This window comes from Topomyia yanbarensis, chromosome 1 (assembly GCF_030247195.1).
Source record: "Topomyia yanbarensis strain Yona2022 chromosome 1, ASM3024719v1, whole genome shotgun sequence".
In the NCBI taxonomy this organism is placed as follows: domain Eukaryota; kingdom Metazoa; phylum Arthropoda; class Insecta; order Diptera; family Culicidae; genus Topomyia; species Topomyia yanbarensis.
In genome coordinates this window covers 38,814,075-38,838,189 of record NC_080670.1, presented here as the reverse complement: position 1 = coordinate 38,838,189, position 24,115 = coordinate 38,814,075, and the positions used below count along the sequence as shown (strand labels likewise).

Below are 24,115 nucleotides of genomic sequence, written 5' to 3'. Positions count from 1 at the left end.
TTCATCGTTCGTAATTGGTTTAGCGGCGGCGGTGCGTCATGATGACAATGAAAACATCGTGACTACAGCTATCAAAACATCGTCGTTGGATTCGCGGTTTGCAGTGCTGTGTGTGTGCTTTTGTTTTGCGCGAGATATATTTTCATTGCCATTATTGGCTAGAAACTGCCCAGTCAGCCGCCGACTTTACGCTGTTGTCGTCAGCATTTTGAATTCGCGTGTTATTCCTCAAAGTTGAAAACAAAAAATAATATACAGCGCTGACCTCGCCGAATTCGTCACCTGGCTTGCAAGGTGAGTTTTGTTTTTAGCATTTTTTTTACCCTCTGGCTTCTCTTCCAAAGAAAATGCTGCTGTTGCATTTCTATTGGCGATGGGAAGGTAGTTTTGAACTGCTTGTAGATTACGGAATGTTGCCGTACGCAAAAAAAAGAGTTGAGGGTTTTATTTTTCCTCGGATGATTCAGTCGATTCAGTTGATGGGACTGTTGTAACATAACCTCGCACAATTGCCGTTCTAGCTACCTTGATGGCTGATTTACGCGCCTGTGTGCGTGAGACATTGCCGGGTTGTTTTGTTTTGATGTTTTGTATTGATAAGACGAGTGCCCGAGTAAAAGGAATGGAGTTAGAGATGTCCAAATTAGTTAACCGTGTCAAAAAAATTCCATTTTTACAATGTGTTCATATTCTAAGAACAATCCCGGTAGAGACATTAGATTTTTTTTGAAAAAGGCTTGCATTGTTGGATATATAAGCAAGTTGTCTATGGTCTGTCAGTAATAAAACTAACGCGTGAAAGACCGGGTAGGTTAAAACTCGAATAAACAAACATAAAAAACTTCGAATGCAAACGTTTCTCACCTATTATCAGGCATAGTTTTTTTTACAAAATTTGGCGGTGGGTGGAATTGTTTCATTTCATTGTGGAATTTTTTCATAGTAGCGAATAAGAATTTAAATCGCCTTCCATGCGTTTAAAACAAGTCTATGTCTGGGTAAATTTTAGGTGAACCTTGCAAATTGAGTAAAAAAATGTGACAAATCCGTTTGTCTTGTGAAGGGCCTGTTGCCAAAAGAATTTAAATGAGCTTCTTTTGACGGTTGTTTTCGACGGACGGAGAATATTTTGCGAAGCAAGTACATATTGATAAGATGTGCAATGAATCGCCAAACAGCTCATATCTGTTGCCTAGTGAACACCAGCGAGGTTTTCTAATATTAGTCGCTGATACAAACAAAGGCAGTGTAATACTTTGTAATGCGTTGGAACGGAGTAGCAACGCTGTGCGAGATACACAAGCCACAAAGGGGGTGACAAATTCGTTGCACATTCGACACTTTATCGAGATAGAATGGAACATGGAACGACTGTTTCCATTTTCTTATATTCAGCAGCTAATTAACAGCAACAAATTCCATCATATAACTCATCGATCATTTGTCGATTTACGTTCATTATTATAGGTAAGTCTTCGCTCCTCGTTTAATCGCTCGGTATCTGTTGAGGAGCACAAGTTCACGCTGCTTTATCTTTCGTCTAACGAACAACAAACTAATCTTGTCGGAGTAGGATTATGTCTCGTCATATTGTTTGTTCGGCTGAAACCTATTGATAGCGCAATTTAATTTTGGAAAACAATTTTTTCCCACCTGAAGTAATCGATTGGTTTTTTTTCTCTTTTAGTTGCAGAGAAGTTCTGGCGGGTTTCTGTTCGATTGGAAGCTAACTGTGAAGACACCGGGCTTTTGAGTCATCGCGATGGTGGAACGGTGAGTGAGTTTGTTTAGTGAACAATTGATTTATTATATTTTTATTATTTGAAATTTGTGGAATATTTGCCTAATCCGTATTTGTGTTAGGGTCCGTCCATATATACCAAGTGGATGTTTAGGGGATTACAACATAGTTTAAGCCTATCCATGCAGGTAGGTGTATGACTATCGAATGGCTGGCGTACCAAAGGGGCTAAGCCAATTTTTTTCTTTCGAAATCGTCAATTTTGCATTTTTAATACTTCTAAGCAATCCACATGTACTGTCATTTGAGAAACTTGAAAATAATTTTTAGATTTTTAGCTGTTAGCAGTCAAAGTTGACCATGGAGATATACTAGTACCCATGGACTCAAAATTCCCAATTGTTGGGTGATTTATTTCGTTTTTTGGAAAAAATAAATATTTTATTTTGAATTTTTAATCTTTTTTGTGAATTATTCTTTAGAAATATTTGCGGTTTCTCAAAATCAGATAAGACCAGTTACAGTCGTTTATATAGTGAAAATGTCCAGAAGCGACTTGATTTTTTGAATCGATGATTTTGTTAGATGAAATTATGGTACAATTACTGAAACAAGTCTCTTACACCCAAAATAAAACCTGTAAGAATCACATTAGTGTAAGAATCGGCGTCGGCGGTGAAATATGATGAGTTGTGTTCTATCAAAGACTACTAGACTTGTGTGTAACGCCCAACTCCTACTAGCAGAAGGCAAAGGTTTCTTCACATTTCTTTTCGATCATTTCCAAATGAGCATGTCCTAGTCCTAGTTTTCCGTTCTATGTTTATAACTGATGCATTCTAGAATACCTATCCGTCTTTCAATTTCATTGCCTTCGTTTCTCTTAGCTCTAAATTTACCGAAAATAGCTAACAAAATTGATACAGTAATGTAAGAATCGTTAGCTCGAATTGCAGGAGCTGTGCATATTTTTTTTCGAGAGTTGTCCTGCTGGAGCCGTACAGCTAGGGTTTCGGAAGGGCTCCCCATCTGAATCACGACGGGAAATGCCACTCACTAAAACACTGCTTAAGGTTCAGATATGGGCGGACGATCGAGTGTATCATCGCGAACGGCTCGAGTACTTGTACGTTAACGTGCTCAATCGCAAACGTCCATTGTATGTTGCGTGTGTCAGTGTGTATGTAATTACGCGTGTATAAATTCGATTTTATAATCGTGTGTCTATTCGCAAATTCGTGTATGTTCTTGGATCATCACGTGCGGACCGTGAACCTGATATTTAATAATTTTCGGAGTACGGTTCAGATGCTAGAAGAGAGTGAGTTCTTCCATATCACTAGAGTTCTCGGTTATGCCACTATGGAACCTGTTGTTTGGTGGATATGAGATATTGGCCCAACTGAAGGCGGGTATAGGCTGCTAGAGTCGAGAGTAGGGATTTCCGGATGCAACCGAATCATAATCGCGCGAACACGGGCGTTTGTTGGTTCACTTTTGAGACCGCGTTTGTCAACTTATAAGTACCAAAACGTTCACTTAGTAATCGGGGCGTTATCCTGTTTGTGAGATCGCGGGCGTAGGTGTGCGTGGATGGTCGCGAAGGACTCGAGCGTTTCTATGTTAACGTCTTTGTCGCGTGTGCTAGCGTGTAACTTTGCGTTTAAAAACTCGATTTTATAACCGTGTGACCATTCGCATATTCGCGTGTGTTCTTCAAGTATCGCGCGGATCGTGACATAGATGCTTAATTTGCATTGTACGATTCAGATACTAGAAGAGAGTTCACTCATGTCATGTCGTGTTGTCTAGTGAATATGAGCGTCATTTTTTTGTCCTGTTGAAGGCATGAGGCTGGGCTGCTAAGACCGATAGTAGTTACTTCCGTACGTTATCGATTCATGATCGCCCCGGCGGTGGGTTAATGTTTCAGACCGCGTTTGTAAATTTATAGGTGCTAAAATATTTACTTAATTGCCGGTGTGTTTTATTGTTGGCAACATCGCGGGCGTAAGTATATGTGGATGATTGCACATGCATGTTCGCGTTTGGGACTAGGTATTGGGAAGGTCACGAGCGCTTGTATGATTTGAATGAGAGAGATTGTGAGTATATATGAGAGAATATGAAATTGATTGCGTTAGTGAGTGTTAGTATGAATCTAATTTAAGATATAGTAATAAAAGGAAAACAGAGCAAGATCAGAATAGCGCAACTTTTATATATTTCAGTTTCTCATTTAATTTAATTATTTTCACAAAAAAAAGTTACCAACTCCTGGGAAAATATAGATGTTTGACTACCTTGATGGTGTCGGTGTCTTCTAGTTCTAGGTGTTGTGCAATATATTTTGTAGATGAAATGTACAGTTAGCTAATCAACAATGGTTAAGGGCATTTATCTCTACTTAAGCAGAGGTAAAACTCCATAGCATTGGTTCAAGATCCATTCTATCATACATGAAATTTCTACATTGTAAAGTTTTGGAACACCGTCTTCGTTACGCTAGAATTCCGTTACATGTCATCTAGTTGTCGACCTTAACAAATTAATTGTATGAGAACCGTCATTATTGGTTACGACTGGTATCACCGATGCCCGAAAAAAAGGTGGGGAATGTTGAATTGGTCCTTTGTTATTGGAAGGCCACCGACACAGCAGCACTTTCAGAAGTACCACTGAGTAGAATTCACAAGTAGGTATTTCTTGCGTACAATATAGGGTTATGTGCCTATTATGGCAGTAGAACCGCCTCACCTCGTTATTCCGAGACAACTATACAAAACATTGCACTGATGTGTATCAACTTCATTGCAGCTGGGAAATCCATTTATGATTATCTCACTTTCAAAGCACTCGTTAAATGCTAGGCCTTTTGTTGTAATAGGTTATTCATAAATACGATGGTACACATTATCATCATATTTTTTTCTGACGCACTACCACAAATTATACAAACTTTTTGCATTCAGCACACAGGAAGGAATCAGCAGTTGCGTTGCGTAAGCACGGTATACTTCGTAGATTGCAGACTGATGACTCTCATTTCCAGCCAGACTACTTGAGGAGCATTGTTTGGGATTAAAAATTGATCCAATCCAAGCGAGAATTTCGCCTGAGAATCTTTACCGTAGCTTGGGATATGAGAAAAGAAGTGTTGATGTGGTACTTACTTAACGGAAGGCCTCGACTCAGTGACGCTCCCATAAGTACCACGGATTGGGTAGTGGGTGGGTTGTTAGTCAGGATTTGCCTCAAGCAAGCGATGCGACTGAGAAATTATTTTCGTGCATAAGAAGTTTGAATAGACGTCGGTTCCGACAGCATGAAGTAACAAGTTACTTTACGCTTGTCCTTTCAACCTAATAGTTGGCGTTGGTTGTTTTTTTGCTAAGAGCGGAACACTCTTTTACCAATATTTTTTTTCTGTGTGTATTTACAAGTACTTGTTGCGTAAACAAAATACAAGAACGAACTATTAGCTATATTAGCTTTGAAGTGTACTTTCATTTACAAGTCAGAATCCGTCAGTAAATATATTTACAAGCTTCATTTTTGTCGTGGGACCTAACTTAGTTGCAGAAATGTATCGTTCCAACATTTTAAGCGACTCAGACGATGAAGAAAGTTTAGTGCCTCATGTACAAAGGCTTCAGAGAGTGAAGTATTACGCACCACGAATAAATTTCGCCTTTCAATATGAAGCTGATTTTGTTCAAGCTTTTCGGAAAGCAGAGGAAACACTTCGAACGATTGGTCCAGATATCGAGTTGTCCAATCTTTGAGGAGCACTGAAAACGTACCAACAGTTGTGCACCACGTTGCATTGGCTTGGACAAGGAAACCAATACCACGGTACAGGGATTTGTCATGGAATCCACAAATCAACTGTAGGAAGAACAATTCATCGCGTTGTTGCCGCAATTAATAGAAGACTCTTTCAGCACAAAGTCTGTTGGCCGTCTAACATCTCGAGTGTAATAGAAGAATTCTACAAATTGGCAAATTTCCCTTGCGTGATAGGAATAATGGAGGGATCCTTGATCCCAATTGATGCATTATGCAAAATTGTCCGCGAAAATGAAGAAACTGCCTTTGATTTTCAAGACCCGCCAATGCAAAATGAAGATGAGAATCATTATGAACTGAATGCTGACAATACAGAAGTGGATGCTTGTAGACGACAGTTGCAAATTATACAATTAATGTGAGCAATATTTCCACTGTATTATGTATGTATTTAATCAATGCATGACTGTGTATTTTATCATTGTATTACGTAGTTTATTCTTTTAGCAATAATTGATCTTTAAAACACTTATTGAAATAAATAGTATACTGAAAAATATTTAGTAAAAATATCAACCTTCATTCCCACTTTCGTTCCGGAAGTACAAGGGACTTTGAACGTACTCAAGTATGCACTAAATAAATTCCATGCGAAACTACTTGAGTTACTCTAATTCAAATCATTCTGCTCGAAAGCAATGAGTACTTTCATAAAACAGTGCTCAGAATTTCAGAAGGCGTGGTAAAATCTGTGGAACGGCATAAATTAGAGTAAAGCAAGTCAATTCATTTTATTACACCGCTCATGGATACATATACTACTAAATATTAGATATCATCAGTAAAACTAAGATGTTCATTTTCAGGACTTGACAGAAGGTACTCTACCTGAGTCGCTTGGCTGGAGTTTCTCTCAGTGTTTCCCAGATTTTCTGTGAACTTTGGTCTGGGAAGACCATGCTTGAGTTCTAAACTATATATTCTCAATCTCATAATATGACTTTCCTTTGTCATTTTTTCGATCTCCAGCGAATTTAGATTTGCTGTTTAACTTCTCGTCTATAAATTACTCAAATGAATTTACAAAGTTTTCTTTTCTTTGGACCCGATTGTTCGATGGAATCCCTGGTGCTTGAATTAGAGGTTTGTTGAAATCTGTAGATGGTTTCTTCGACGCCTTCGATGTAGTTGGAAGGTTCTCGTTCTCATAAAACGCTTCCTCCGCCAATTCCTCCATATGTACTTTCCGGAAGGGCTAACCCTTCCAAGACTGCCAAATCTTCACCAAGGATGTCGTATACTATGTCGACATCATTAGTTTTAGCTTCAGAACTCCCGCCAGCTGCTGTTTTCCTGGAATTGTCTCGCTTTTCCTTTCCAAGTATATAAATTATTTATTTGGTATGCATTTTTCGAGCATTTGGCCACCAAACGTCTCGAATATACATATGATCTTTTACGTTTGGCAGTGCTCCAATAGTTTTGGCGTATTCTCCTACGTTTGTCCATGCCTTGGTACGCATCTCTTTTGTTAGCGTAGCTCGGAATGGTCCAAACAACTCATTTTTTCTTCAAGAATGGTAGCAAGAACGCAAAGTTTCAGTTTCCTCTGATCTTCACGTTTGTTTCCTTTTTTGCAGACATTTTGTGGCTAATTTTCTAGTTTGCAAAAAAATCTTGGGATGTTCGTAAACACTCGAGTGAACTTTGACAGCTAAGTGACTTGTGATTTCAGCGTTGCCAATAATATAAGTGCTGAAAATATTAGTCAGAAAAGATCTATTATGCAACGGAAAATATTAGTACTTGTAGTTTTGAAACTTGTAACTTGTAGTTAATATTATTAGGCTGATTATGCGATGAGGTAAAATTTGGCACGCACAGGAGACGATAATTGGATCATTACGATGAGAATAGATGTACACTAGAGAACATTTATTTTTATTTATGCTGAAAATAGGGACATTTCTGCTGAATATGTAAAGAGATGCTGGAGAAATAGTACACTAATACTTTTTTTTTTCTGAGAAAGGTTATAGATAATTTAGCTTAATTTAAAAGTTGTTCAAGAATATTGCGGCGTCTTCCTAATAATGCCAAAATAGGCTCATTAGCCTACATTCATTCACGTATCGCCCACCTTTAGAGTTTTTTTCCCTGGTGTGTCCTTTGTCGATTTTTTGTTAAAATCTTCATGCACCGCTTTTGATTCTTCCGAAAGCAGAACTTTAGGCGTAATCAAATACTTCTCTTAAATCGCTTTCTCGAACTAACTCCGTATTCATTTGCAGATCGTGAGCAACTTTCTTATGGTGCACCAGTTGCATCAGAAACTCGTTTTATCTGTAACGCAACGGATACAAGCCTGGCACACACGGAAGCACTCGGAACAGATTGTGCGCAGCATCATGGTTATAGATGCTCTGTAACATCGTCAAGCATACGCCTTCTCGAAAGAAGAAAGTTCCTTAATCCATTATCACCAAACATCGGTCGCAAATGTTCGCAAGATCGCAGTATCGTCCAGAAGCAGAACACTCCGAATGTTGCTGAAAACGTACTTTCCTGTGTCCCGCTAGAAGTATTCCCACAGAACCGCGGACAGAAGGCTCAATTATAAATAAAGCTGGTCCCGTTTCTGGGGAGCGGTTCCTTTTTTTTTTTTTTTCAAGCGGTCATAAAGCCGACAACACCCCTCCCCCCATCAGCTACAGAACCACTGATTGGGTGCGAAAGCGGAGAGTTTGCCATTAACCATCGGATTACGTTGCCAATGCGCGAAATAGATGGCCATTTCTCTTTCTTCCTTCAACTGGCAAGCTGGCTAGGCGGATAATGGAGATTCTTCCCTCCTTACCCTTGTTTCGCCGAATCATCGACTTGGGGCGTTGGGGAAATGTTCTAGGCATTGTGAGTTCTCCCACCGTGGTCAGCTGATGTAATCATCACCGCGGTCGGTTTTATTACTCATTATAGAAATGAAATTGGACGGTACAATTTCTCCGTATAACATTCGCCGGTCTATTTTTTCGGTCCTGTTGCCAGGGGCCTAGCCGGCAGTGCGTACCGCGGAGAATGAGGCAGCAGACGAAAAAAAAAATTAACAGACGGCACTCGCCAAATGACTCTACGCAAAATCTGGCTACCATTAGAATCAGCCAGAATGGAACAGAACCACCGCGCTCCCGTCCGACTGCTATGATGAGAATTAACGGGAGTTTTTCGCCTCGCTGAGTTCTGGCCCGCGCAAAGTCTGGTGTCTGGCCCCCGTCGCAGCAGCCAGGTAGGCAAATGTTGGCCATTCGCCTCCGAAAACAAACGAGCCGCCACCCGGCCCGCCGCCGGGCGATGACCGGCAAACGATGGCCAGCGGAATGGAGGGAGAGGGGTCGCTGATGAGCTGTGGTGGCTTTCTAATGCCTGACCGGGATTTAAAGGGGGTGGGGCGAAGGGCCGATTTGCGGGCGAGATGAAGCGGTGAAATGGAAGACAGTACTTTTCCGTTCGTAGCTAACGTTCTTTATCTCGTGTGGTATTTTTTGCTACACGTACACACTCAATCCAGTTCGGTAATTTCCGCACAGCCGCATAGTCAGTAAACTTTTTCAACTGATAGCTCATTAAATGGGCTTTAATTTACTGATTTTCAGCGATATATTTTCCGAGTTACAGCAAAACAAATGTCACTTCTACTGAGATCTTGGTAAAAGCTTTGTTAGCTGAGTGCTCGGCTGTGTAAGACTCGGTAAAATTTGCGAAGAAAGCAGGGATTTAGTAGAACGAAATTAGGTGTGTAGGGTACCGCAGAAAAAAAAAACCTGAACTTCCATGAAACTTGGCTGGTTAGATTTGTATAGAAATTTCAACAATGTTATGATGAATTGTTTATTTGATGCAGAAAGCATACATGCCATATGTGTGATATTGTTTTCACCATCATTTGAATAAGGTTCCCGCCTAATCTGCGCATGCAAAACTTTGTTTTTCTTTGCATGCTATGTAAGATCATACCATTTCAGGCTGTGAATATAAAAAAACGATTTTATTATTTTGACAAATAATGCAATTTGACGAATGTTGTAGCGTATTAGTGATATCGCAAATATCGCATAGAGGCATTCTTATCGCCGTACAAGTGTTCCGGCCAGCCGTGAGAAAAGTGTTAGACCGAGAAAAGAAAGACCAACTATCCGCGAAAGTGTTCACAGGTCGTCCGAGGTCAGCTCGGTTTCCGAATTTTTGATGCCATCAAAAGGAAGATTCGAATTCTGTGTGCGGAAAAAAGGCAATAGAACGTGGAATATGCGACGGCACGGAAGAGCGTATGAAAAAGTTGTCGCGAATGGAAGTCATGTCTCCGGATACTGGTCTTTAGATTTTCACCCTTAGTTGTATGTATTTTTTCTCCTAAAGTATAAATGTAATTTTCAATATTTTTCAGAAGTGGTACGCTCTGTGTTCGTAGTCGATACCTAAACCATCTTAAGGATGTACGGCGGATAGTAGCGAACATACAGCACAGATGCTATAAATACAAGAATTAATTATCGACGCCACAACCACTTTCAACCTGTCACTGTTGACCCTCCAAAACTGCAACTCAAAATCAGGCCACTTTCAAATCACCTCCAGCCGGTTTCACCTTTCCTAACAACCAGACAATTATCGTTCTCCAGTCCGCACGGTTCAGGAAGAAGTTTTCATCAACCAGTGTTCGTGAAAAAAAATAAGAAAGAAACAACCTCTCTCGAAAGATAACTGTTCTCTTGTTCGTCTGACCTACTTTCGACTTGGCGGTTCTTGCAAATCACGTCTCTTATTCATACCGCTGCCCGCCCGCCTTGTGAAGGGTGTGGAGAGCAAGGCGAAGAATGAGCTGTGGAGGCGCGCACAAGAATCCCGCATCGGCCGCAAGCAGCCAGATGCCCCGTTAAGAGCAATGGTCAGGTTTCCAGTTGCACTAAACAACAAACGAATAATAAGAACCACCGGGGAGCAACCGAGCGGCCGTAAAAAGAAACTACCTTCAGTGTCCGTGTATGAAATGCGCGTTAAAAGTCAACAAACTCTTGGGATTCCTTTCCTCCCGGTCTCGGCTTTGCTTTGCCTCGCCGCTCGCAGAAGATTCTCGTCGGCTGGTAGGTGTAGTAGTAGCCAAGCAGCGCACTCGCTTTCAGGAAGAACGAACCACGAAATGTAGGTTAATTAGCGCATCAAACTGCCTTCCTCGAACTGGTGGTGTTGGTGTTGATCTTGTCCGTTGAACAGGTAGGGATGTAGCACTCCTATACTCAAAAAAAGTAAATGTTATGCCTATTGATTTTACACATAGATTTTTGTAATTAACGGAAGCATATAGACACTATTTGCTGGAACATAAACCTAATGTGTGTATTTACAAGAAATATTAATCTTGCATTTACATTTCATAACTATTAGGCATATAAAACCCCATTCTATAACAATATGCATATATAACTTATGTGTGTGCATACATAGTTTATACAGTTGACACATAGAAGGTATGTGTGCGCGTGATAGCATTTCTTCTTCATATGAATTTTAAGCGGTTTGAAGCAAATAGAATTAACGTTTGGATTTTTTTCAGTGTAGTAGCGGTTAGGACACTCGCTAGTGGTTTATCGGTCGCTGATGCATTAGATTCCCAGTCTTCTGGGTGTTACTCAAAAGTGTTGATTTTGCATAAAATGCGTAATCATAAACCTTCGTTGATCAGAGAATCAACAGATTTGTTCCAGTACTCAATTCTTGCTCCAAGTAGCGGTATATATATATATATATATATATATATATATATATATATATATATATATATATATATATATATATATATATATATATATATATATATATATATATATATATATATATATATATATATATATATATATATATATATATATATATATATATATATATATATATATATATATATATATATATATATATATATATATATATATATATATATATATATATATATATATATATATATATATATATATATATATATATATATATATATATATATATATATATATATATATATATATATATATATATATATATATATATATATATATATATATATATATATATATATATATATATATATATATATATATATATATATATATATATATATATATATATATATATATATATATATATATATATTATATATATATATATATATATATATATATATATATATATATATATATATATATATATATATATATATATATATATATATATATATATATATATATATATATATATATATATTATATATATATATATATATATATATATATATATATATATATATATATATATATATATATATATATATTATATATATATATATATATATATATATATATATATATATATATATATATATATATATATATTAGTTCAATATTATTTTTTGTTTCATACAAAGAATTGAATAATTTTGGCCAGGTTTTTCGATCTCATACTCCTATGTGCAACGTGTTTATGTGGCTAATAATAGTTTTTTACATGTCTTTATTTCTGTTTTAATTTTTCGTCGATCACTGTACGCACTGAGTAGACAATGCTTAGCCGCTCGTCAAGTTAAAGTTCCTGAAAATCTTTAATATGTAGCGTAACGAAGTCTCTGATCTTTTTTAGGATTTGAAAATCCTTTACCGAAGATCATTTAACTCATTCTGATTCTGGCGTGAGCTAGGTAGCCGCATAGTATGCATTTGAGTCTTGAGTCTTTCCTTGTTTGACCAGTAGCAGCTGGCCTGTCAATAGGTCAGTGATTACCTTTAGTTCAGGTTTACGTAAAGCTTCCTCTTCGTAAGCCTTCCTCTTTGAGTATTGAATAAAACGACTTGATTGAGAACAGGGTGATTCCTTGCTCGCAGTCATCATGTATTTTCGTAAGGTTGCTAGGTCCAAATCCAAGGCATAGTTGAGAGTCTAAGAAATGAGAGACCCCTCTTAACCAGCCTATCAGCTAACTCGTTTTCTTTGATTCTCATGTGCTCTGGCACCCACATCAAACTGAGCCAGCATTTGCTTACCAGATCTATCAGAATTTGCCGACAGCCAAAGCCGAGTTTCGACTGAACGTTACTTGAACTCAAAGCTCTTAACACTGCCCGGCTATCTGATAGAATGACCAACTCCTTGCCCCTTAGGTCGGTTCTAAGTAGACATTTTCTGGCACAAGTCTCATCTGTTTATTGTTTATTTTGGTCCCAATGGTGGTTCTCAGTGTAGTTACATTTAATTTACAATCGTATTTCAAGTTGAAGCCGAATCCTATGACAACTCTATTGAAAACTATGGCGACCGTAGTTGGTTCTCCTTAAAGGTAGTCGCGGAAGAAATTTAGTACGTGTTCGAATCCGGACTTGAAGATTCAGGCGTTCTAGAGCTGTGGAGCAATCCATTCTGGTAGAGAACAAGTCCGAGACTAATAGGGCTCGAGAGCAGTCCCTCCAGATGCTGAGTGTATCGAGGTGTTTTAACTGGCAACGGTTTTCATAACTCGACAGTCGGGATCTGTTTCGCCATGGGGAATGTCGTAGGGTAAAGCGTATGAACCGGCGTTGGACAGCCTCGATTCTGTCCATCCCGATCTGGTAGTATGGATTCCAAACAGCAGCACAATATTCTAGCGTTAGATGGAGCAACCCGTACTAAAGCGATTTAAGACAGTATACGTCCCTGAAGTTTTTTGCTATTCGGAAGATGAGCCCTAGCTGTCTTCATGCCTTGTCCCCAATATATGAAGTATGTTGTTTTAAGGTTAGTATGGAATCCAAGATGACTCCAAGGTCCTTGACGTGAGAGTGTCTTGGAATGCTCGAGTCGGACAGACTCGAGCCTGGATCGAACGACGTTTCCGCGCAAACGTGACAATTGAGCATTTGTTCGGGCTTAGAACCATTCTGTTCAGATCATACCACGTACTGAAGCTGTTCTGTTCACTTTGAAGAAATTCGGTATCGATTGATTACAGTATCTTTCGAAAAATCTTCATATCGTCGACGAAGAAGAGGCGGTGTCTTTGTAGTTTGATATTGACGCCATTGAAATAGAGGAGTAATATTACTGGGCCGAGGTGGCTTTCTCGCGGGATGCCGAATGCAGCAAGAATTTGTACAGATAGATAGTGTGGAGTTGCCTTCTAGGATACCGAGTTTATCTCGCTTGGATATTGCGATATCATGGTTGATTTTGTCGAAGGCCGAGGATAGATCCATGTAAATATCACCGGTTTGCAGTCCGTCAGTTAAACCATTGAATACATACGTTGTGAATGAGAGCAGGTTGGTCGTTGTCGGTCGATAAGGCTTAAAACCATGTCGGTCATCTGTGATGCCATGCTTACAGTGAAATACAATAGGGTCCAAAACAACCAGTTCCAATAGTTTAGTAACCTCATTTAAACACGAAATTCCTCGATAATTATCGGTGTTCCAGTTGTTTCCCTTTTTATGGATCGGAAACATGAAGGTCGCTTTACAACAAGTAGGAAATATTCCAATAGCGGAAGATAGCTCGAAGATTCATCTAAGGGGTTTAAGAAGCCCGATGCTTCTATCTCTTTTGAAGTAATCTCTCGATTTGTGCGAAGATCGGTTGACTATATTTACAGTTTTTGCTTAAAATGTAAACCAGGGTCGCTCACATACGTGTCATAAGTGTGTATTGATGATAAAATATGTATGACGTGTCACAAATGTGTACAGAAGATTTCATATAAAAATGAATTATAACTGATTCGTAAAATTATGCGTTATAGATCACTATGTCCAATATTATACTTTTCCATGCGATAGCAGCAATATCAGGTTACAAAATGATGGTATTAGAACACAAAGTTTTTCCAATTTTCCTCCTTTATTCAGGAAAAACAATGAACAAAAATTGATTTCATTGACAATTTAGAGACAATGTATATCAAACAATGTTATTGTTGACAGGTGACTAGACGAAACAAATGTTCTTCTTGCATAATCCATCACTACATTTCGGTATACTTTCCAAAACAAGTGAAAATCGCAAAAGGAAATTTGTTCAATAATCATGAATATATAAGCCAACCATTCCCAGAAAAAAGCTATGGTAGGAAAAGTTTTGCTCCCGAGACAAGAACCTAGCTAATGCTTATGGTTGATCTGCATAGGAATTACCTATGTCATCAGAGACATCTGTTGGCTTGCTATAAGCTTTTCGGCTTATAGCAAGCCAACAAACTAAGAATGTTGTCTCTTTTTTCTTTGTCATAAGACAGCACAACTCGATCACTCGAGAAATTGGCGCTTGTCATAATCGTGTTTCGCTATATTTCAGTAACCCAGCAGAATTTCAAAATTCTGAAAACGCGACTTTGTGGAGATTTTAAAACTTAGTAACATGGCATATCTAACTCAGTTCACCCCAAAATGGCGTTTGTCATAAGATAGCACAACAGCGACGATATGTGCGTACGTTCGTATCGATGAAATGAGATCATCTTCGTTTGTGATAGAGTCGGGTGTTCCCCAGGGAAGTCATCTAGGCCCACTACTGTTTATTTTATTCGTAAACGATTTGTGCTCTACTATACAGTCACCTAAGTACATGTTCGCGGATGATCTGAAATTCTTTCGTGTAATTGCTTCGGCAGTCGATTGCTGTGCCATCCAAGCCGATATCGATTCGCTGCTAAATTGGTGCACACTAAACGGGATGGAAGTAAACGTACAAAAGTGTAATGTAATCTCGTTCTGTCGTAACAGGCACTTAACAACGATTTATTATAGAATGTCAACAAGCATTATCAACCGTGTGAACACAGTGAAGGATCTAGGCATTCTTCTCGATAGCAAATTGAGTTTCGCGCAGCACATTGCAATGTCTACAGCCAAAGCATATACCGTATTGGGGTTCATCAAAAGAAACACGCAACAATTCAACGATGTATACTGCCTAAAATCGCTCTTCTGCGCACTTGTACGTAGCATTCTCGAGTACGGTGTACTTGTGTGGGCACCCTATAATGCTGTACAAATCAACCGCGTCGAACGAATTCAGCGTCACTTTGTTCGTTATGCTCTGCGGTTACTACCTTGGACTGATCCTATTCGTCCACCGCCCTGTGAACATCGATGCAATCTTCTGCGTTTGCCGACTCTTGCAAGTCGGAGGATAATGCTGCAACGACTCTTCGTGTTTGATCTTCTGGGAAACAATATAGATAGCCCGGAGTTGCTGAACCAGCTCCGATTCAACGTACCGACTAGACCCACCAAACGAACTGATTTCTTTCGGTTACCGATGTATCGTACTCTTTTTTCTCAAAACAATCCGCTCAATGTATGCTATCGTAATTTTAATAATCTGACAAATATGATTTTAGCATTACTAAGACTACCTTTAAACATAGAATTAATATTAATTAAGGAACTGTCTGTACGAGTAACTCGAAGACCAGTAAATAAATAAATAAATAAATATCATGGTGCTAAGTTTAACATTGCTTTCAAGGCAATCGTTGGGGCCCATTTCATTGCCTCTGTGATTGTTAAACAAGCCACTCTTCGTATCTTTGATTGTTCCAAACTTTTGGTTCTATTTTAGATAGGTGGTTTCAGTTTAGCTATCCTTTTCCTTATAAATGAAGTTGCAGCGATTTTTGCTAATATTCTGCTATGTCACGTCTAGAGCAGCTTGAGTACGGTTCAAGATGATAGATTGATCCTTATTCCTAACAATGATAACAATATCGTCTGCGTAACCCGTCACTTCAAAATCCAAACCTTTTAGTCAATCAGGAGTCCGTTCACTACCACTGACCACATAAGGGGTGACAGCGTTCCTCTTGAAGACAGCCTGTTGCGGTTCTCATGGTTATAGTCTCGCCTCCCAACGACGCGTTCACCGTCCGGAAACATCAATATTTCAGTAACCCATTCGACAGTGCAAAACTCTATCCTTTTTGATTCAGCAGCATGCTGAATCGAATCGACGGGGGTATTGTCGAATTGAAGGCACCCTTAATGTCGATGAAGATCGAGATTGTGCTTTCCAATATTTTTCACAAGATTGTGTAACCTTTGCTTGACATTTTTGATAGTCCTTTACTCCACAAGCAGTCCAGTAATATTCCATTCATAGCCTGGCCCCTCCGTATTCAGATGTTTGTTGGGGAACGTTCTTGGGGATAACCCCTATTTTGATAGCTCTGGCGATTGCACTGCAGCTAAGGCCGAATTGATGTTCAATTCTTGGGACAGGTTTCACACTTGCACAATCAACTTTTTGTTTCTTCTGTACCGTTTGGGAGATATCTGAGACATCCCATCCGTTCCTCTTCATATCTTTCTTCGACGGAGAAATCCTAAGCTGGTTTCTCTTTAGGTGGCCTTGATTCGTTGGTTTTCTCCCAAAGATTCCCATTCTAAAGATTAGTTGTAGATACTGCAAAATATTGCTGTATTTTCTCTGTAATCGATTTAATTCTCAGAACTTCCCAGCAAACTGACCGCGAGCAAGGAATGTGAAAATCTAACCGTATGAAACTATCAGAAATCTTCAAACTTTCCCTGGGATTCCACGGAATGTGAAGGAATCCTTGTTCAACGACGATGCACTTATGATAAGATAACGACGGTTTAAGCTTGTTGAGTACGAGCCAGTTTGTCAACTCATGCGTAATACCGTCAGAGCAGAGAGTTTCATCTAACATCTCTTTTCTATCAGATCGTGGAAATGTTGAGCGGTTTCCTACAATAAATATATGACGATTTCCGCTACCTAAGTATTCCATCAATTTGGTGCCTCTCCAATTGATATCTGAGCTACCCCAAATAATGTGGTGGGCATTTACATCACTGGCGATTATGAGTGGAAACCCATTTCTGCCACAAAATGATGTAACCCTTTTTGAAATCATCAGAAAGTGATGGTTCATTTTGCGACAAATATGCCGAACAATAGATGTTTTTCTTGGGATATTGGTCAATTTAAAAAAAATGTTTCATGGTTTTGAAATCATTTACTGAAAATGCTATATCTTAGCGCCCCGACCGAATTTTTACAATATTTCTTTAATTTTTGTAATGAATAGTATTTTCCAAAAAATGTCTTTGGTTCAATGAAAATTTTTTTCTATTGATATTTGCTTAGCGTGGAAATTGAATAAAAAATATTTTTTCATCGTGATTAACAGGGTTCTATCATTTATATAGGCACTTTCTGTAAAAAAAATGAATGAAATTTGTTCTCTAAGGTCCACAGAAAAATCAAAAAATATTTCAAAAAAAACCTTGGGCTAAGGAAAAATTGTGAAAACCGCTTATAGACGACAATTTTGTTCAAAAATAGCCATTTTCCATAAATCACATTTACTGTATCGATTTTGTTGGCTATTTTCGGCAAATTTGAGACTAAGAGAAACGAAAGCAATGAAATTGAAAGTCGGATAGGTATTCTAGAGCGAATCAGTTATAAACTTAGAACGGAAAACTAGAACTAGGCAGGCTCATATGGGCATGATCGAAAGGAAATGTGAAGAATTCTTTGCTTTCTGCAAAGTAGGAGTTGGGCGTTGCACCCAGCGTGTTTGTGTGCTATTGATTCGGGATTATCTGCCCGCCAGGTGGCGCTTCGGAATAAATTGTGTTTTCCTCCTATTTCGTTGAAAGTCAAAGCAACGCTCGATGGGTATTAGCTAGTCTATCTATCTTCTATCTATCTATCTATATATTATATATATATCTATCTATATAAAAGTCAATGTTTGTATGTATATGATTTAAGGACTCCTAAACGGCTTAACCGATTGCCGTAAAAATTTATACTTGGTAGACATTTGTTATGGGGCGTGTTTGTGTACTATTGGTTGGGGATTATCAGCCCGCCAGATGGTGTTTCGGAACATATTGTGTTTTACTCTTATTTCGTTGAAAGTCGCAGCAACGCGCGACGGGTTTACACTAGTATAAAAGTCAATGTTTGTATGTATATGATTTATAGACTCCCAAATGGCTTAACCGATTTCCGTAAAAATTTGCACACAGTAAGTATTTGGTATGGGGCGTGTTTGTGTGTTATTAGTTGGAGGTTATCTGTCCGCCAGATGACGCTTTGGAACAAATTGTTTTTTCCTCCTATTTCGTTAAAAATTGCAGCAACGTGGCTAGTTATTTATAGTTTTTTATTCATTCGAAAATTGTCACTGTTTTCTTCATGTAAGCGTTAAATGTGCTCATAAGTTGATGATTCAGCAAGGTATCCGCCATAGAAGAATAGTCAGCGTCTCATCAATGGAGCATCTATGAATGAAAAATTTTACAAGATTGAATGTTTCCAAAAGAGAGTTTATATACTCATTTTGGCATGGAAAGGTCCCGTGAATCTTTGGCCAGGCCAGTCAACAATACGGCCAGTATGCCGTGTAAAGGTATAAGTAGAATAATGTAAGGAGAGGTTGAAAATAGTATCAATCTACCACACGGTCCAGATTTTCGTTGCAACCAAAAATTGTAGGCGTAGATTAGATTTTACGATTCCGCTGTCATCAATCTTGAACATATTTCTCACACCAACCCAAGCGAAACACACTCACACTATAATACTGCCTCCTCCGTGCTTAACAGTTTTTTGTAAGTTTTTCTCCAGAAGCTTCTCTTTCGTCTTTGTCCATACCCTCTGGCGTTGTTTATGTCCGAAGAGGTTAAATTTATTTTTGTTGCTCCAAAGAATCTGTTTCCAAAACTCTAAGGACTTGTCGGCATGCTCATTGCCAAATTTGAGGCTAGCTAGACACCCAGCTGGCGCTAGTTACTGACGAGATCAATTCGAAACACACAAAAATCAAACTTAATTTAAGTTAGGTTTTGTGCTCTTAATGCGCAAATTGGTTTAATCCAACTTTCCTTTTTGGGAATTAACATTGCATAAATTTGAGGCGCTTGATTCTAATCGAAAATTAAATATTAAAATAATTCTTAATAATTTATAATTGAACATACCTGTTAATCTTTCTTATTAATAGTCGTCGTTGTGTAAACCCACTTTTAGCATATTATCTCGCAGCTTTCGACACACAGTCTTTGTACTGACATTTAGTTTTAAATTGTTCTTGATTGCACGGCCGGATTTTTCTTAGCTTCTCAAACTTTCAAGATTGGTCGTTCCCACGACTGGCTTTGTCGACTATGGTTCCAAGCTCGCTCAATTTCCGCACAATTTTCCGTCCAGCTCCCATCACTTACTTCAAACTTTCGTGCAACAAATATGTTGAATAAGCCACGTGCATCTTTTGCAATTAAGTTTCGGACTTGGAAAGAAATTTGTGTAAATGCCATGATCAAAGCACTGCAACGCTATACATTTATCATGTTGAGACAGGAAAGGAATACGTCATTTACCTTTGTGTTAGTGAGAGATGTAGCGCATTGGTGCCAAAATTTCGTACATTTTAACTTGATGCGTACTTTATTTTGACCGAATGAAATATGGCTTAATTTAAATTAAAAAAAATATCACAAATGCTAATTTTTTGTTATCATTTATCATGCTATCGAACATGTCTTATATTGTTCTTCAAACTGCTGTAATGCAAAATGCAGCTGTAAATTGAAATATGTACTTCTTTCCCCTAATATGATTTCTCCACAAGGTGCGTACTTTGCTTTGTCGTGTATTGTATAACTATATTGATGATTTAACCCATTATAACCCAGGGGTTTCAAAAAGTGTGCCAAATGCAGCGATATCTGCAATTCCACCCAAAAATGTATCAAAGATTATGGGAAAAACAAAATCACCGCTTAAAATGGTTTTGAGAATGAAAATATCTCGTGCCAAAAATTTCGTACGCTTAAATAAAAACAACAAATTTTAAGTTGTTTGACACATTTCTTCGGATTTTCTGATAGACAACACTTCTTTTACACCTATAGGAACGTTTTGTCACATAATGGGATTATTAGCACGAATTCCAACAATAAAATTCAATTAAATGTATTGCTTACTTTTCAGCCGCCATTTGCCTCAACTATACACGGTTCAAAAATGTAAATAAAATTATGAAAAATGGCAGTTGTCTTGTTTCACAATGAAATGTGAGGTGTAATGATCCCATTAGTGCAATAATAAAGCAGTTAGATGCCAAAATTCTGCAGTAAATACGCGTTAAACGATGTATAGTTCTGCGTATGAAATTTCATACGCTAGGATATAATGGGTTAAAAATAGCTGTGATCAGTATTCAATGCAATCAATCTTTGTTATGCATCTAGGTGCATTATCTAATTTCCCTTTGAATATACCGGTAACGTTTACACAACTTACAACCTTAAGATGAACGTCTTTTCTCTATGAAAACACCACAGATTTATAGAAGTGATGGAAAAGGTGACCGATGAAGTTTACGGTACCATTGTGCAAGAAATTATTGGAGGTATTCCATCAAATTCTTAATGAATCGTGTCTCTTCATACTTACTTGCCAAGTGAAACAATGTCGAGCCTACTTTAACCTACATATTTCTACTGCACTCTGTAGTAGCCATTCGTACGTTCGTTCTATTATGCAGGCTCATCGTGTACTGTATAGGTAGCCACTTCGCTTCGAAGACCGGCCAGCTAGCGGGGGAAATCGAACCCGTATAGCAACAAGAGCAATAACAAAAATCATCAAATTTACCGTTACCCGAGGTATTCCTGACCTATTTTCAACCTGATCTACTCACCGATGTACTCACGGTGTTAACATGTGCATGTGTTCGTAAGAAAAAAAGTTCTCCCTTCGTCTTCCCCAAGGGTACCGTTGCTCTCCTTAGCCGCGGGTTTGTATGTATGGGCCGCCATCCCTGCAGCAGGTACGTAACTTCTTTCGCGCAGGTTGTTTTTGTATTTTATTATTTCATAAAGTGCCTCTTTTTGTTGTAAGGCAATGTGGTCAGTACCGTTTGGGTTCGGGTGTGGCAAGGGGATTGTGCTTGGGAAGAGATTTATTTTCCTCTGCACGGGCAAGCTGGTTGTTGAATTAAATTATCATCACCACACATAGCCCACAGAATAATAACACCACGACCACCATCATCGCTGCTTGGTATATTGGTTGCTGGTTTTGTGCGGCATAACAAGTGCGGAGGGTTCGGACGTTGGGATGCGGAATGGAATTTCGGTTGGAAGGAAGCAAAACGCCAATGATTTTTAATTTCTGTTGTTTTGACCTACTTTCCAGAGTGGACTGAACCTGTTGTTCTGTATTTTTTCCCCTCTCTTTTTCTCTCGACTTTCGCAGATTCCTGCCGTGTAGGGTGGTGTTGCCAGTGACGTCACTAGATCGCGGCTACCTCAAGGACAACCACTACGATACGGTCTGCGTGATCGACGGTTCGCAGGTTCCGGAAGAACTGAAAGCATGTTTCGCTGCTCGTAAAGATATCGATGCGGTATTTGATAGCGAGGTTTGTTGTTTCAAATCTGATGCGCTCGATTGTCGTGTCGTTTATGCTCCAGTTGGTAAGCTGACTGATTTCGATGATGTCCGGCGGTACGCGGAAGCTGCGGGTCGTGCACTAGCTCGGGCAATTAAGGCCGGTGCCAAGCAACCGTTGCTAGCTGTGCCGACTAACAAGGACTTTGTGGAAGCCGATTTGGTTTCGGTACTTGGAGCTTTGGCTGAACTGTACGTTCCTTTGCAACTTCGGGAGGATATTCCTGAGAAAAAGCAGCGTTTCGATCAGATCGGCTTTTACCATCCGGATTCAGGTAAACTTACAGCTATCATGAAAGAAGCTAAAGCGTTCGAGGCTGGTCGTTTTGTGGCTCGTGACATCGGTGGTGGGGATCCGGAACGCATGGCACCTCCACGTGTTGAGAAGTATCTAGATGAAGGTGTCCTGGATGCAAATCTCATCTTCAAAACCGTGATCTCCGACGAAGCTGTTCTGTTGAAAGAATACCCTTTGTTTGCTGCAGTGAATCGTGCAGCCGCGTCCGTCCCGCGTCATCAGGGACGACTGATCTTCTTGGAGTACAAATCGAATAGCCCTCCAAAGAAGACTCTTATCCTTGTGGGAAAGGGTGTCACATATGACACTGGTGGCGCTGACATTAAGACTGGTGGTTGCATGGCTGGCATGAGCCGAGATAAGTGTGGGGCGGCTGCCGTGGCTGGATTTATGAAGATTGTAGAGCAGATGCAACCCCAGGGAGTACATGTGATTGGCGTTATGTGTATGGTTCGTAATTCGGTCGGTGAAGAGTGCTACGTATCCGATGAGGTCATTACATCGAGAGCCGGTGCCCGGGTGCGTGTTATAAATACCGATGCAGAAGGTCGTATGGCAATGGCTGATGCTTTGTGTCAAATGAAAGAACGTGTGATCGCAGAAAACATGCCCGATGTTCATATGTTTACGATCGCCACGTTGACGGGACATGCTGTCTTGGCCGTAGGAAATCACTCCATCGTTATGGACAATGGACCAGCTAGAGCAGCGGGACATGGATTGCGTCTGCAGGAACAAGGTGAAAAAATAGGCGATCCGTTCGAAATTTCTATTCTGAGAAAGGAAGATTTTGATTCCCATGCTGGCGAGTGTTACGGGGAGGATGTGGTGCAAGCCCAAAAGATGCCGTCCAGCAAATCTGTTCGCGGACACCAGGTACTGCAATGCGTAGTTCTTTAAACATGTAAATATTATGCTTGTTTTCATATTTTCAGAGACCAGTTGCGTTCATTATGCTTGCTTCTGGTTTAGAAAAACACGGACTCAAATCGAATCGTCCGATCAAGTACTCCCATCTCGACATTGCCGGAAGCTCGGGCGAACTACCCGACCCTCCAACCGGTGCTCCTATTCTGGCATTGGCCAGAACACATTTGCTTCCGTAATTCTACGCATCATCACGTGAGTAAACGCGAACCGAAGAAAGTACTTTTATGTTTTCCTTAGCTTTAATCCAATTCAAATTGAACATCACAACGGTACTTAGTCGAATGGAAAAAAATGTCTCACAATAAAACAGCAGACTCTATTGCAAATAAATAAATACGTCAAACCATCCAGGAACTTCACTCGCGATCCGAACCGTCCAACTAACCGCCGAGTTGAATGAACTCCATCCGAACATTGCCGAAACGGTAGCAACAATACTAGTCCGTTCGCCGCCGGGAAAGAGTGCATTGAACTTCAAACTGCTGCAGCACTCCTGCTGCTGTTGCTGCTGCTGCCGTTGCTCGGCCGGTGGGTAGGTACTAATGCAAAGAGAAAGAGCCACTTTCACCAGCATCAGCATTCATTTTATTTCCGCTATATCTTTTATTATGCTTTTTTCGAGCAGTTCACACGAGCAGTCAGCGACGTAACGGGTTCCCCCCTCCGCCGCCGTCAACGACTAGCCGCCACGTCAAGAGTAGGCGGAAAATAACGAAATCAAATCGTCCAGTTTGCAGTTTCGAATTTCTGTGCACAGTCGTTACTTCCTCGGCGCACGTCGCGAGTTTTTATTGCGTGAATGGTAGGAGGATGTGATGCGACGCTGATAGTTGGGGAATGAAACGTTTCCTGCG

The 24,115-nt window shown here is 39.4% G+C and overlaps 1 protein-coding gene across 2 annotated transcripts; it reads left to right on the top strand.

Moving 5' to 3' along the window:
• Window positions 1-72: 72 nt before the first annotated feature.
• On the top strand, window positions 73-23,607 carry LOC131677391 (putative aminopeptidase W07G4.4). 2 transcript variants are annotated; one of them, XM_058957184.1, is made up of 4 exons: window positions 73-294; window positions 1,688-1,773; window positions 21,839-23,207; window positions 23,267-23,607. In XM_058957184.1, the coding sequence occupies exons 2-4, from the start codon at window positions 1,763-1,765 to the stop codon at window positions 23,435-23,437; spliced, it is 1,551 nt and encodes a 516-aa protein (XP_058813167.1). In that variant the 5' UTR covers window positions 73-294; window positions 1,688-1,762; the 3' UTR covers window positions 23,438-23,607. The 2 variants fall into 2 exon arrangements, with proteins under 2 accessions (XP_058813167.1, XP_058813168.1); XM_058957185.1 differs by lacking the exon at window positions 73-294 and adding an exon at window positions 1,286-1,467.
• Window positions 23,608-24,115: the final 508 nt, after the last annotated feature.